This window comes from Alexandromys fortis, unplaced genomic scaffold (assembly GCF_014885135.2).
Source record: "Alexandromys fortis isolate MF-2015 unplaced genomic scaffold, M_Fortis_MF-2015_v1.1 scaffold_19, whole genome shotgun sequence".
In the NCBI taxonomy this organism is placed as follows: domain Eukaryota; kingdom Metazoa; phylum Chordata; class Mammalia; order Rodentia; family Cricetidae; genus Alexandromys; species Alexandromys fortis.
This window is the reverse complement of record NW_026067890.1, coordinates 17337865-17353169: the sequence shown is the minus strand read 5'-3', so window position 1 is coordinate 17353169 and position 15305 is coordinate 17337865. Positions and strand designations below refer to the sequence as shown.

Sequence of the window (15305 nt, the reverse complement as noted above, 5' to 3'; positions counted from 1 at the left end):
TCTCCGTGTTTGTGTTTGTTTGCTGCTGGTATTACCTGGAGCTGAGTGATTCTTGACACTCATACTGGTTAGGGATGAAGAAAGAGGATGGGGACACAAGGAAGAATAGGAGGAAGAAGAGCAGTGGCAAAGGAGAAAGGAGAGGAAGAAAGCAAGAGGGGGAGGGAGGGGGCTGGAGAGATGGCTCAGCGGTTAAGAGCACCGGCTGCTCTTCCAGAGGTCCTGAGTTCAATTCCCAGCAACCACATGGTGGCTCACAACCATCTAGAATGAGATCTGGTGCCCTCTTCTGTCATGCAAGCAAAAAACAAAAAAAAAAAACAAAATCATAAAAAAAAAAAAAAAAAAAAAAAAAAAATTAAAAAAAAAAAAAAAAAAAAAAAAAAAAAAAAGAGGGGGAGGGAGAAAGGAGGAGGAAGAAGAAGAGGAGGAAAAGGAAGAGGAAGAGGAGGAAGAGGAGGAGGAGGAGGAGGAGGAGGAGGAGGAGGAGGAAGAGGAAGAAACACCAGTCTAGATCTGTTGTTTAGTTGCCTGAATGTTTTTCGTACATGCCCCAGGCCCTGGCTTCAGTCTCTAACACCCCATAAAGTCCCACATGGTGGTACATGCCTGTAATCCCAACATAAATACATGAAGGATGACCACAAACGCAAGCGTATCCCTGGCTACTTAGCAACTTCAAGGCCAACTTGAGTCACAGGAAACGCTTCGTGGGTGTCCAGGTGTCGAGCATCCATAGTTGATGGATCTTCTCTCCACTGAAGTACCTTTTCGCAAACATCACAAGGCTGCCTTTGAGTGTGCCCATCTATAGGCTATTTTCTCCTTCCCATTGATCTAGTTGTCTATATGTTTTAAAAATTTAAACAAATCTTTAATCCACTTCTGATACCAAAAAGAAAACTTCAATATGTGCTAAAAGTTAAAAAAAAATGTGCAAGTATTTTTGACCATGATGTAATGAAAGAAAAAGTCATGAACATTCTGTCTATATACGTCCTGTTGCAGAGAAATTGGTAGTGAAAGAAACTGATTTAGAATGAAGTAGAATGAGAACTCCATGGACCAGACACATCACACCTGGGCAAAGAAATAGTGCTAGCCTTCAAATAGTTAGAACAAATTGAAAAACCTTGGGAAATATGGTAAGAATTGCTTATCACCTGCAATTTAGTCAGATTCTATTAACTGTTCTTGTTCTACCAGAGGGGGGAAAATATTCCTTACCTTCTGATTTGAATTACACTAAGTTGAAAATTTAAATTGGGAAAATTTCTGTAGTCATGTTCTGTTCTCATCTAAGAAACAGTGTGTCTCTTATTTAAATCCCATTATCTCCTAATTTTCTAATTCTTTTCATGTTCTCTGTTTTTGTTACATATGTATGGAAATGGCATCTGCCCTACACAGGTTATTCTCCCTCCCTTCCCATCAGTCCCCCTTGTGTTCCAACACCCATTATCCTCCTTCTCTTGCCCCTCCATCTCCCATTGGTCCCCCTTGTTCCCTTAGACAGTTTTACTTTGACTTTCATCCTATATAGACTTAAAAAAAAACCTCTGCATTGGATGTTTATAAATGTACAACAGAGTTCCAATTTAAAAAACAACTCATTGTTTGTGATATGAAAACTTTTTAATTTTATAAGAAAAATATATCAAGAGTTTTAACAATATCATAGTTTGTTTCATCTTTTTAAAATTACTTTCTCTCATTTGCTAAAGTAGCCCATCCTCCCATCTCTTTTAGGAAGCAAATACCCGAGGTACTGTTAACAGTATAAAACTTTTTAATCTTTTGCTTATGAAATCTCATGGAGAACTTTTCATCTGAAGCAAATGGAACTCTAGTTGTCCTGGTTGAAAGTGAAACCGTTGGGTTGGTATGGTAAACGTGGTCCATCATCCTTCTGTAATGGAGTCCCCAGGCTTCCTAAAATAGACGAAAAGAACTATTATTGAAAAAAAGAGCAAACTACTTAGATGGGCAACTGCATTTCTTATCTTTCTGCTGGCACAAAGCAGCTCTTACACCTGAATATTGTATTCTAGTTCACTTATTTATCTATCTATGTATTTATTATGTGTGCATGAGCTCATACGTCTGCACGCCACAACGTGGTATTTGGAATTCAGAGGACAACTTGATGGAATTGGTTCTTGTCTTCTACCATATTGAATCCAGGATCAAACTCAGGTTGCCAGGCTCAAGAGCAAGCACTTTTACCTCCTGACCTACCTGGCTGGCTGGGTTAGTTAGGGTTTCTATTGCTGTGCAGAGACACCATGACTATGGCAACTCTCATAAAGGAAAACATTTATTTAGGGTTGGCTTATAGTTTAGCGGTTTAGTCTATTACCGTCATGGCAGGTGGCAGACACGGTGCTGGTGTTGGAGCTGAGAGGCTACATCTTGATCTTCAGGCAGCAGACGCAACTATGTGTAACACCGAGTGAAGCTTGAGCAAAAGAGACCTCAAATCCCACCCACATAGCGACACACTTCCTCCAACAAGGTCACACCTACTCCAACAAAGCCACATCTCCTAATAGTGCCACTCCCTTTGGGGACCATTTTCCTTCAAACCACCACACTGGCCTCAATTACTATCACATATATGGGGCTGGCAAAGAGTTGAAGGTGATGTCTACTGGTGGCCTAGAAGAGCCAGGAGACATCAGTCACAAGAAACAAAAGGGATTGCCTCAAGACAGCTTTATCGAGGAAGGAAGACTTAATTGAGTCATTGGCAGCTGGGAAGGCAGCCAGGTGATGAAGATTTCTGCTTTGTGTTTGTGTTTTTGAGAATATCCCTAGGCTGGCCTGTGGGTCTTGAACTCACAGAAATCTTCCTGAATCAGTTTTTAGAATGCTGGGATTACAGATATGAACTACTATATGCGGCCTCCCTTGCATTCTTCCATTTCCCTCCTTTCCTTCCTCCCTCCTCTGCCCCACCCCTCTCATCTGTCCATCTTGTCTTTTGAAATCTGAAAGGGTAAGAGACAAGTTTCAATGAAGGTTTGCATTTACTTTAAAATGTCAGGAGGACCAGTCGGTTTCAACACTTCGTAGAAAGACAGCAAAGCAAACAGGCTGGGAACAGGACGGAACGGCAGGGGAGTGAGGACAGAAACTGTTACATTTTGGTGTAAGAGAAGTAAGAGAGGAAGAAGAACCAACATTGATTAATGGCATGAAAGACTTGTAAGCACCAGTCATGAAACTGACAGCTAACATAACTGAGAGCGAGCTTTAGGGAACAATAGGGAGGTGGATCTTAGTCTTTCCTTTGCTTCTTCACTGTAAATTGTGTTTGGTCCTCATGCATTTAGAACCTCAACATCATGCATTTCGGTTTCCATCCTGATACAGTTAGCTTCTGGAAACTACTCTAGCCACTGCACTCAACCGTTTCCTTTCCTTGCCTCTGAACGTGTGCAGAAGTCTCTCCTGGAACTTCTTCTTCATTTTGCTGTTCAAACTTCTGAAGAAGTCTGGGGCCCAGCAAACCAATCAGTAGGCTTCCAATTGGTGCTGTGATGAGGATGGCCAAGAAGGCCACCGTCAACACATCCATTCCATAGGCTTCTAACTGCTTCTCTCCGTGGACTCGCGCCGTGTCCAGGGCCACAGACCCAATGGCAGCCTATGAAAGTTTTAGCACAAGGTTAGAAATGTAAGCCAAGCACACGTTTTTAAAAGTGACACGTTTGATCATTTAAGAGAACAAGTGGCTCTTCCTTTTGCTCTACTAATCCAAATTAGTCTTCGTTCAAAGTGTCCTGAAGTTGGTTTGATTTATCTAAAAACTCTCCCTGCCCTTCCTTGGAGAGTAACACTTCCTTATGCGGTCGGTACACATGGGTTGTGTACTATCAGGTCTGTACATATCAAAATATTAGGGGAAAATAGATCTGCAGTATTAATGAAATATCGTTCATTGTACATGATCAATTTCTCTTACAAAATATGGGAGTTACTGTTTATTTTATATTTTTAACTTGAAGAATTTGTATTAGTAAAGAAAATGCTTATCATGTCTTGGACTTTTAGCTAAGATCAAGTCAGGTACCTGTTCTTATCACCTTAATAAATAAAAAGCTTAAAGGGGTGGTTATATTTATTAAAGATGGGTGAAATTTTAAATCAGTATGTTTTCTCTGAAGCATATGCAAATTCTCAAACAGTATGAAACATCCAGTGGTAAGGACCTTCAGAAGGATGTTGAATTTATCAGTTATTTGGTGCATGCTTTGCCTCAGGAGGTGGCAAAGTATTTTATTCAATATATATCTATTAGAATCTATTATGAAAATTCTCATTTTATCTTAGAGGTAAAATGCAATATTATTAGTTACACAGGAAAAGGTGCATCAACCCATCTGGCTAACACCTTATACCAAAGAGCAGAGCAATGTTTTCATCTAAGATAACGGAACAAGAGAGAGACTATGCATCAGTGACACAAGGACAGAATCAAGTGCCCATAGGTACCCGAATGCTCTTCGTTCTACTATCCTGGAACGCTTGGGTTTCAGTGGGTCACATTGCTGACAAAACAGATCTTAGGTTTCTAGTCTCTTTTGCAACTAGATAAACTGTGCATCTATGTTCTGGACCACTGAGTGGAGATGAGACACAAACATGGATTGTTACCCAAAACAGAATGAACACATGTAGCCGCCCCTCCCCACTGGAAGAAAATATCAGCACAGGTTGAACCTGCAAGTAAGAGGTACATGTTGAGAGTGATAGCCACCCTGTCACCTCTGGAATGTCCAAAGTTGGCTACTGGAAAGAAAGAAAATAAAAGTCTAGCTCATTAAGTTCCTTTGTTATTTGTTAGGCTCTTTGTTATTATGGCTTATCCTGTTTAATAAGTAGTTGAACATTTTATGAATTTTGGGCAGAAACATCACTTGTTGCATTGCAATATACATTTTTCTTCCAGTTTTGTTGTGTGTGTATGTGTGTGTGTGTCTGTGTGTTTTAGGATATGTGTGCATGCTCAACTGTGATTTAAAATGCATGATATTTTAAAAATATATACTTCTTATAAAAATGTACTTATGACAGATCATAGGCCAAATTATTAGTAACTTTATAAATATTTGTATATAAATATATATTTGTATACATATAATATATAAACCTCCTTGTTTTTGATGTACTGATAACAGAAGAAAAACTAAAATTCCATACTTGCTAAAATATTTATTCTATAGACGTTCTTTCTTTGTGAATTCAGCTAACTGGAGTCCAGAAATACCGCAGAATTCTGCCTCTGTACGAACAAGCACAGATGTTTCCTCATCATTACTGTCTAAAATATACAAAAACTATTCATATCGTATTAGCTATGACAAGTAATTAAGAGATGATTGAAAGAGTGTAGAAGATATGCTTAAGTTATGTGCAGACAATAAGCTTTTATAATACCTTGAGTGTCTGCAGATCTGGAATCCATAGAGGGTCTCCAAACTCATTCCCAAAGGATATTGAGGAGTGACCTGTTTGCCTCTACAAGACATACAGTGACCAGCACATTCTATATACGTAATTTATCCTTATTTTAAAAATTGTAGGCTGGGTGGTGGTGACACATGGTCCAGTGGTGGTGGCGCACGCCTTTAATCCCAGCACTCGGGAGGCAGAGCCAAGTAGATCTCTATGAGTTTGAGGCCAGCCTGGTTTCCGAAGGGAGTTCCAGGACAGCCAGGGCTACACAGCCATACAAAGCCTAGAATGTAAATATAGCAGGTATGCACCTTCACAAGCCCCCTAAGTCATATCTGACTTTCATTGCATGAAAAAAAAGCAATTAAAACTCTGCTACTCCAGTAACTACAAAATAGTCTATAGGATGCTTGAGTTATATAATGCAATTAGTTTGAAAATAGATAATACAATCATAGATCTTTAATATTTGTCAGAAATCATAACCGCTACAACTCTAATTTAACTAACATTTCCAGATATCCTGATAAAGGAATGCGCAACAATGTTAAACGATTACCTGTATGTGCTCTCTTTATCACTTGTGTGTCTGAATGGACAGATTTTGGTTTAAGTGACTGAGCTATTATACTGAGGCTCAGCTAGCTGTGAATAAAACCGTTAACATCAACTACTCATTTAGGAAATCAGTACAAGAGTCTCCCCCTAAGCAAGAGTGATATTTACAAGGTCCCCAGTAGATCAATGACAATGTGGATAGTTCTTGGGAGGCAGAAGCAGACAGATCTCTGAGTTCGAGGCCAGCCTGGTGTCTAGGAAGAGTTCCAGGACAGCCAGGGCTACACAAAGAAACCCTGTCTCAGAAAAACAAAACAAAACAAGAAATCTTAATCCTTTTTAATAACTCTTTCTTTCATTATGTATAAAGATCTGGACAAACGTAATTTATCGTCAACCCTATGGCTATTGAGAGATTTCCAAACATTAAGATGGGCCATGCTTGTCTCCTCCTTCCTACGCCTGTCTCCCTCCCTCCCTTTCTTCTTTCTTCTTGGGAGATTTGAGATGAGCTAAAATGGCTCTTTCCAGGTGACTTAGGGTTTTAAATGATAAAAGCTCAAATCCTCCTCTCTGGCCAAGGCTGCTTTCTAGTCTAAATGAAGTTTTCGGATTCTTAACCTTCACCTTGGTGACCCAGATTTTGAACCTTCATCCTGGTGACCCACAGAAATTTAAATGAGCTATCACAAATGAAACTTTTAGATTAGATTAGTATAAACTTTTCATAAACCCAACTTTTCAACCAGGCAGTCACTCACTTATCTCTGTCATTTATCAACTGTTTACTTCCACTAACTTAAGTCTTCTTATTCAATATTTTAAGGTGTCATATAGAAGTAACAGTTAAAATGATATGCTTTTGAAAATCATTACCTACCTGGACTGTGGCCTTTGGAAGCCATGCAAAAGAAATAAAGATCTTTTCCTTTATGTTAAAACCAGCAAAACACACCATCAGGAATGTAGTCAAAATTCGTATCAATACGGCAATGCCGAGGGTTGCAACACAAAGGCCTGAAAGAAATATTTAGGTTTTAGAAAAAAATGAGATGTTGGGGAAAACTACCTTTCAAAATACTATCAATAGGAATAATGTTAAAATATTAAATACAAAAATAGTTGCATATAATTGATTAAGAAATCAATAAGATCAAATCATATAATTGTTTAAAATCTTTTCTTTACAAAACCAGAATTTAATCAACTATTTGAATTCTTACAAAGGAAATTTAAATTAGATGTTGATGCTTTTGCCTTTCTCATGTTTTGAGATCCATAAAGCTAATGTCAGTACATTAAATACTGGGGTGGACACAATACCTTTATAGAAAGGGCCACATTTTCTTCCCCATGGTTATTTAACACAGTGGTTGTCAACATGATTGTCACCACTGCTTAAACGAGGTGGTGGGTAGACAGAATAAATACTGTATAGACTGATCTGTCTACGGCCATACATCCTGAACGCGCCTGCTCTCATCTGTATAGACTGATCAGCCTCAAAGCTTGAAGAAGTAAGAAACAAAAACCGCTTTGTTCATGTGGTATGGTTAAGCCAAGTGCACACAAGCCAGTAAGCGACTATAGATGAGTGAAAAATAACCCAATCTTTTCATTAAAGTAGCTGTGACTTCTTCACGGAGTATAAGACTAGACATATTAGTCAAGATACTTATCAACTAGTATGGGAGAAAGGACCCAAGCAGACTGCTGAAGACTGTCTGCAGCTCAGGAAGGAGAGAGTTCTTTCTCAAGATCAGGGTGTACACATAAGAGGCTGTGCTGCAAACTTGCAGTTTGGGTCTTGACAGAAGGAGCACGGCCCACTGTTGGACGTCAGTTCCTTGATTTCCAAGAGGACTAGGGAGATGGTGTAAAAGCGCTAGTCCCTCAAGGCTGATGTGCCAAGTTCAGTCCCTGAAAATTTGCTTAAAAAGCCGGCTACCGTGGCATGCATCTTTTATGCCTGCAGTCCTCAGGTAAGATGGGAGGTGGAGACACTTTTGGCTGAGGAGTTTTCAGGCCAGCCCGCCTGGGACAGCAGGAGCAGCAGCAGCGACATGAAAGACTGACTGCTCCAACAAGGTGGAAAGCGAAAACTGGATCCTGAACCGCTACATGAGCTCCTTGGCCGTGGGTGCACGTGCATTCACACACAGACACCGCATCTGTCTATACAGACACATTTCCTTTTTAAGACGAGTAAGAATAAGGGGAGATATTTGCAATTCGTAGGGGATAGCAAGGAATAGAATTCCTGGTTTGGGATGTAAGGAAAGGGAATATTTACAAATTAGCTAATTATTGCAAGCACAATCCAGACAGTCTTAACGCGATGCTGTCTGAATGTAGAATAAAGAGTGAATACCAGCAGCTCCAATCCTTGAGAACACATTACAGAATTAACTGGTACTTTTCAAATTATAGCTCTTGACCAGAATTGGGCTAGATGAACCAGTTATATTGGGGAGGGGTAGGCCTGATTTTTCACTCAGAGTAACAAGCATTATTCTCTACTCAACTTCTCTAAAGAACCTAGCTAATTCTTTCTACGATTGTGGCAATGGTAAACAACACCTACTGAAGGTATTCCAAGCCAGGATTTAAAGACTTAGCACAAGAACCATTGAGAAAGTCTTACCAACAGTTTCTGGTCTGAGAGAGGCAATAGATACCTCAGCTCCAATCAGGCCGAACAGAAGGGGCTGGAAAACGTCCCAGGTGACTGCAATGATCTTTTCTACCTCTGACTAAAAAAGAAGCAAAGAAAACTTTATTATGTAGACTTATAAATGCCAAAATTGAATTATTTGATTATTTGGGATTTGAGATCTTTAAGTAAGAAATCAGAGATCCCTGGAGCTCTGTGGCCACGCAGCCAACCTAGCCAAGTGTAGCCAATCAAGTTAAATGAATGAACTCCAAGTTCTGTGAGATATGAAGATCGGGAGTTCAAGATTAGCCTTAATTACACAGTGAATTTGTGACCAGGATGTGATATGCTACTCTGTGTCAAAAAAAAAATAAAATTAAGACTGGTAATTTTAGGTTGTTCAATGTTACATAGTTAAGGAAAGTATGCAAATATAATTTACACAAATAATATTGCTGACAGAGGAAGAGGTCATGAGTTTTCTCTGTGGTACTATTTCTATTAAATTTGAGGTTTAGTGTCTTATGTGTGTGAGTGTTTGGCCTGCATATGTATGTGCACTTGTATGTGCACCTGTAGAGATCAGAACGGGGTCAGATCCCCTGGAGCTGGAGATTCAGAGTTGTGAGCCGGGAATGAAACTCGGGCCCTCTGTAAGAGGTATGAGGGCTCCTAACAGTTGAATGACCTCTCTAGGCCCTATTTTGTGATCTTTAAACTGTCTAAGATAAACGCCAGAATTGGTGAGACGGCTCAGAGAGTAAGGATTTACTTGTCACCCAGCTTGAAGGCCTGAGTTTGCAGCCTGGGACTCAGGTGGTGAGAGAGAGGAATGGACTACAGCAAGGTCACACACCTAGTAACCCGTGGAGCTGAGATGAGAGCGGGAGATCTATATCTCTATATTATATAAACTATATAATATAGACACTGCAGGACAAGGAAGGGAGACAATTCCAGACCCAAGTCTGATAACGCGTCAAAACCTTAAACCATTTACATTAAGGGGATGGCTCGGTGGGTAAAGTGCTTCTGTGCAAGCATGAAGGTCTGAGTTCAGGTTCCCAGTGTCCATGGAAAAGCCAGGGCCGCCGTCCCTAACCTCAGTGCAGGAAGTGGAAGTAGAGACAGGCAGACGGCTGGAGCTCTCTGGCCAGTCTTCCTAAAGCAGAGAGTTCCGGCTTCAGTGAGAGACCCTACTCAAAAACAAGGGAAAGTTGGGCTGTGATGGCGCGTGCTACCCAATCCCAGCACTCGGGAGGCAGAGGCAGGAGGATCTCTGTGAGTTCAAGGCCAGCCTGGTCTACAAGAGCGAGTTCCAGGACAGCTAGGGCTGTAACACAGAGAAACCCTGCCTAGAAAAACCAAAACCAACCAAACAAACAAAAACAAGGTGGAGAGTGACAGAGGAAGACAAATGACAGAACCTCTGACCTCCACACCCATGTGTGGGCACTTACACACTAGAGAGACACACACACACACATGCACACTTAACACTGTCAGTGTTCTGGAGGTTGGTTCTTAAAGTGTCACACACACACTAAGTGTGAAAAGTCTGTTTGGTACTGCCTCGTCGTCATATGAAACGGTGACCAATGCATGCATAGAGAAACAAATTAGATCAGAACAGGACAGACATCTCAGCTATCAGGTTAGTAAAATACCCCACGACAGAAACCGATCCTCTCACAAAAGATTCCTAGAATCAGCCTACTGAAAGGGCAAGCCCGTACCACCAAATGCATACATATGCAACTTGATATGACCCGAAGAATATGCAAGCATGTTCTTCCTAGAGCAACCCTATTCTTAGGGATTTATCCTAAAAAGCACACAGTACTCTGTTGAAGACATTTTTAAAAACACTTTTCAAGTTTAGATTTTCTATCATAGTTTGCCAACTTTTTTCTTAGTCGCGTGCAAGAGTGACTTTTAGAATTGATAACGTCTAAGCACCTAAGAAATATGGTATGTGTAAGGGTTCATTTATTGAAGTAATGACAATTGTGACATAGACTACAGTAATATAGCATGTACTGGTAAGAAGATGGTCACACTGTGTGGTGGTGGCACATGCCTTTAATCCCAGCACTTGGGAGGCAGAGGCAGGCAGATCTCTGAGTTCAGGGCCAACCTGGTCTATAGAGTGAGTTCCAGGATAGCCAGGGCAACACAGAGGGAAACCCTATCTTGAAAAACCAAGAAAGGAAGGAAGAAAGAAAAGGAGGGAGGGAGGGAAGGAAGGAGGAAGGGAAGGAAGGAGGGAGGGAGGGAAAAGAAAGAAACTGATCACATTAAATGTGGTCCAGCATCTGTACAATGCCCTGCATTGATATAAGAATAGGGATGGATCATGATCATGACTGTAGTATACTTTAAGCAAAGACATTAAGTCAAATATTGATTGGTATCTATGGACAAAAGGCATATGCATATGGACAGTGGGTATACATTTGGTGTATATATAGAAAATGGCTCTTATGATGAGAAGGTTTGTTAATATAGCATTAAGAAACAGCTGAAAAGAAAGATTATCAAAGAAGAGTCATAAGTGAATGGAATTATAATAAAGCATACCTTCTTGTCACTCCATCTCATGCCTGCAAGGAAAGCCATGACCAATGTACATAGTCCTCCTGACCCTGGGAAGCCAAAATACACACTGCTGAACACAGCTAACACAGCAAAGCCCAGGACCAAAAAGGCTCGCTTCCACACAAGATTGTCCTGGAGGAAAAACAGTTGGTCAGATTAATTATTTCAAATAACTAATTTTTAATGATGGATTATCCTATACCTAGAATTTATATGGAAACTAAAGAATACTCTACATACAGCACTTGCTTTAGTCAAATTTCCAATGTCACTATGAGTGTTCTGAAATTTCAAAATAACGTAAATTTTATAAAGATAGCATTTCCGTATGCTTGTTTAACATCTGAAGGAAGCAAGCTTTCTCGTTAAGAAAGCTGACCTTGAAGAGAGATGTTTTACTACACTATAATGAGATGTCTTTTTCTGTTTGATAGCATTAGAATTTAAAGTATTTTGATACTTAACTGGCTACAAAATTCCACTATAAATCTTGATTTAGTTGAATACTATACATCTACTGATAATGTACATATCGTATTATTTTGTAACTAATATTGTTTTACAATGAAATTTGAAATGCACATAATATAAATTATGTATCGTATATACATATATACTATATATTTATATTAAGTATACGTAGTTATATATAGAAAGTTCCAGAGCAGCATTAGACCTCATGTGTGTAGTCCTCAGCCTCATGCATAGCACCAACAGAGCAATCAGCAATTAAAAATAAGGGACCCTTTCCTCAGCGATGTCCTGCACATCCAGTTTTGAGGAGGGTGTTCTAGAAGTCTCTTCCATTGACAATTTGCAGCATGGTTCTCTCAGTTTGCTTCTTTTACCTGGTCACTGCTTGGAAAGAATTGTATAAAAAAACCAAGAAAAGATCCAGTAGCTACGCCAATTACGACCTCCAAAATGCCCCTGAAGATGTTAAAAACTGTAGACCCTGAAAAACACATGGAAAGAAAAAGTTTAGCCAGGACTCCAAATCCACAAATCCACAAACTTCAGTCTAATGTTGTCAAGCGAGATCCTATAACCAAGCAGAAGGGAGTTCTTACAGACAATTCCTAGGTGCCACATTTTTAAAAATTATTATTTTATGTGCACAGCTGTTTTGCCAGGATGTATGTCTGTGCACCACATGCATGCAGAGCCCAAAGAGGCCAGAAGGCCTTATATCTCCTGGCACTGGAGCTTCAGATAGTTGTGACCTGCCATGTGGTGCTGGGGGAATCAAAATTGGGTCTTCTGGAAGAGCAACCAGTGCCATCTCTCCAGCTCTATACTCTCCACATTTTCAATAGAGATGACTTTAAATATCTTTTAAAATGTTTCTTGCTAGGTGTGGTGGCACACACCTTTAGTTTCAGCATTCAGGAGGCAGAGGCAACAGGATCCATGAGTTCAATGTCAGCCTGTTGTATACAGCCCAGGACAGCCAAGGCTATACAGAGAAATCCTGTCTTGAAAAACAAAACTAAACAAAACAAAAAAAAAACTACTTCTGCCTTTTAAGGAAAGGAAAAACATTGCTGGACAAGATTTTCAAAACCAGAATAAGGTATGGCTTAGATACTTCCATAGGTTTACTTACCTAATAGTTTTCTTAAGCCTACCAACTTATGAAAGATAAAATTCATCATTCAGAGCAGGCTTGTGTAAAGGCCTCAGTTAACCTGTAAGCTCCACTTATCCAAGGATAAGATAACAATATTTTCACTCCCCTAAACAAGTGTGTTTGACCCAACCTCACTAGATGTTCTTGATCACGTGTAGGTGGGAGGTAGGTGGGCAGGAAGTACGTCAGGATATATGTTTGCCCCTAATTGGATCAGATGGGAAATTCAGTGGACTTAATGGGTTTTGCTTTTTAAGACCTCTGCAAAACGTGACTTAACTCACTGTCATTTCCTGGGAAACCTGGAACTATCCTGGCCATAGCCCTTCATCCTGGCCAGTAGTTAATTAAAGCTTGCTTTGAGTTTGGCTCAGAAATGGCAGAACTAGTCTTTCTCTTGCGACTCTCAGGTTTAATACTTGTTCTACTGCATTATATACACAGATGAATGGGGGAAGAGGTGGCTGAGCTTTCAAGTTACAAGAGCTGGATCTGTAGATCAAAGTAACTTAAAAACCCGATAAAGTAAAACACCTGATCAATTATTGTAAAAATAAATCCAAAATAAATTATTTGTGAAGTTTCCTTGAGAAGGATTTTTCTTTGCGTATGGCTTAACCATTTTTAGGGTATCACAGTGCAGTGGGCAGTAGAACCTATTTCCCTTCATAGCAATCAGGGTTCAGGAAACTACATTTTGAAAGTCTACCTTAACACATTGTACAGGAAATTGTGTGGTGTACACTGTTAACCTCGGCACTTGGGAGGCAGAGGCAGGCAGATCTCTGAGTTCAAGGCCAGCCTGGTCTATAGAGCAAGTTTCAGGGCAACCAGGGCTACACAGGAAAACCCTGTCTCGAAAAACAAAACAAAACAAAACAAAACAAAGCAAACAAAAAAACCCGGAAAAACAAGCAAAAATAAAAAGAAGAAAGAATTACTCTAGAATCTAGAGTGTAACCAGTACTTTCAGTTTCCTGTATGGTAAAACACTGTTTCAAACAAACAAATCCTTGGGCTGCTACCAAAAATATTATCAGGAAATCTAGGTTCAAATTCAAAACTGCTGTGAGCAGACCTTGGGGCCAGCGGCGGTGACACAACACAGTCAGCAGAGAAGATTCTCGAGCTATGGAAAGCTCAAAGCAAGCTCCTCTAAGGAGTGCTGTCCACTGTTCATTCTTCTTGCCTCCTCTGTGACCCCAAGGCAACACTGTTGCTTTGAAGCCATGGTTCCTAGTCATGGCTACACTGGCTTGCGTTCCCAAGGGTGACTGTTTTAATTGGCCTAAGGTAACGTCTATGTTAACAGAAAGAAGGAAAGAAAATGAAAGCTCCCTGGGTAACGCTGTCACAAAGCTAAGGCTGAGAACTGTTTCAAAGGTTCACACAAGGGAAATTGTGAGAATGTAAGTTTGCTTAGATTTGCATAGTAAACTAAAGACAATTACCTATGAGCTATTCTTCCTACGGAAGCGGGGAGCATTCATTAGTTATAGAGCAAGAACATAACATTGTAAAGCCTATGGAAACTAACTTACAAGGGACTGACAAAGGCTGAAGGCAGGAGGAGGACAGGAAATGCTCCTATTTAGAGCTCACTGTTCCTCCCAGCCCTTCCCAGACTGCTGTCTCTTATGTGTGCCTATGCCAAAACCTCCACATGTTTTTGTGGTTTCTACACCTAAACTTTCCTAGACCTCTCCTTGAAGAAACAGCTCCTTGTCAGCCTCATTACACTGCACCTGCCTCTCTTATACTCATCTAGCATGGGGAAGACAGGCAGCTTCCAGTTAGTGATGGCTCTGGGGAAGGACCCAGCACCTACAACATAGGCATTGCCTTAAGCGATCACACCCTACTTTACAAACTTTAACACTATCTCTGCAGAACAAGAGAACAGCCAAGCTCTCGACAGGTGGGATTACCTGTGGAAAAGGCCACACCCAGACATGTGTTGAAGCCAGTGATAGCCAAAATGTCATCAAAGCTGCCAGCGGCCATGAGCAAAGTTGGTACGCCCTTTTCAACCCCGTAGCCTCCTTCTTGCAAAAGGAGCATGGAAGGCACCACAACGGCTGGAGACACAGCACCTACAACAAAACTGAGCAGCTGGGCATCAGACGCTGTGGCCGAAGGAAACTGCTCATGACAACGACCTCAGGATTCGTAACAATGCCTCCTTCTTCTGTGCCTTTAAGGTTGGACTTCGGATGACTGCAGTCTCTCGAACAGTTCAGAAACACCAAACCAGAAACAGGTAGGCAGAAAGCTCTATAAAATACTGCTCTTTGAAGCATCTGTATGGGCAATCTGTTTACAATGACCTAGGTTGCCTAAAATGTATGCATCATGAGAGATATTGAATCAGTAATGGAGTCAGGCCATAGTAGGTGCTATATA

At 40.5% G+C, this 15305-nt stretch overlaps 1 protein-coding gene across 1 annotated transcript in view; it reads right to left on the bottom strand.

Moving 5' to 3' along the window:
- Window positions 1-1623: 1623 nt before the first annotated feature.
- Window positions 1624-15305, bottom strand: part of Slc9b2 (solute carrier family 9 member B2) — a 25451-nt gene continuing 11769 nt past the window's right edge. Inside the window, exons 7-13 of the mRNA XM_050158539.1 lie at window positions 14831-15006; window positions 12121-12227; window positions 11255-11404; window positions 8663-8771; window positions 6899-7035; window positions 3429-3649; window positions 1624-1932 (exon numbers count right to left, since the gene is read on the bottom strand). Coding sequence (XP_050014496.1) covers window positions 1902-1932; window positions 3429-3649; window positions 6899-7035; window positions 8663-8771; window positions 11255-11404; window positions 12121-12227; window positions 14831-15006 — 931 coding nt within the window. The 3' untranslated portion in view covers window positions 1624-1901. The remainder of the gene's footprint in view (window positions 1933-3428; window positions 3650-6898; window positions 7036-8662; window positions 8772-11254; window positions 11405-12120; window positions 12228-14830; window positions 15007-15305) is intronic.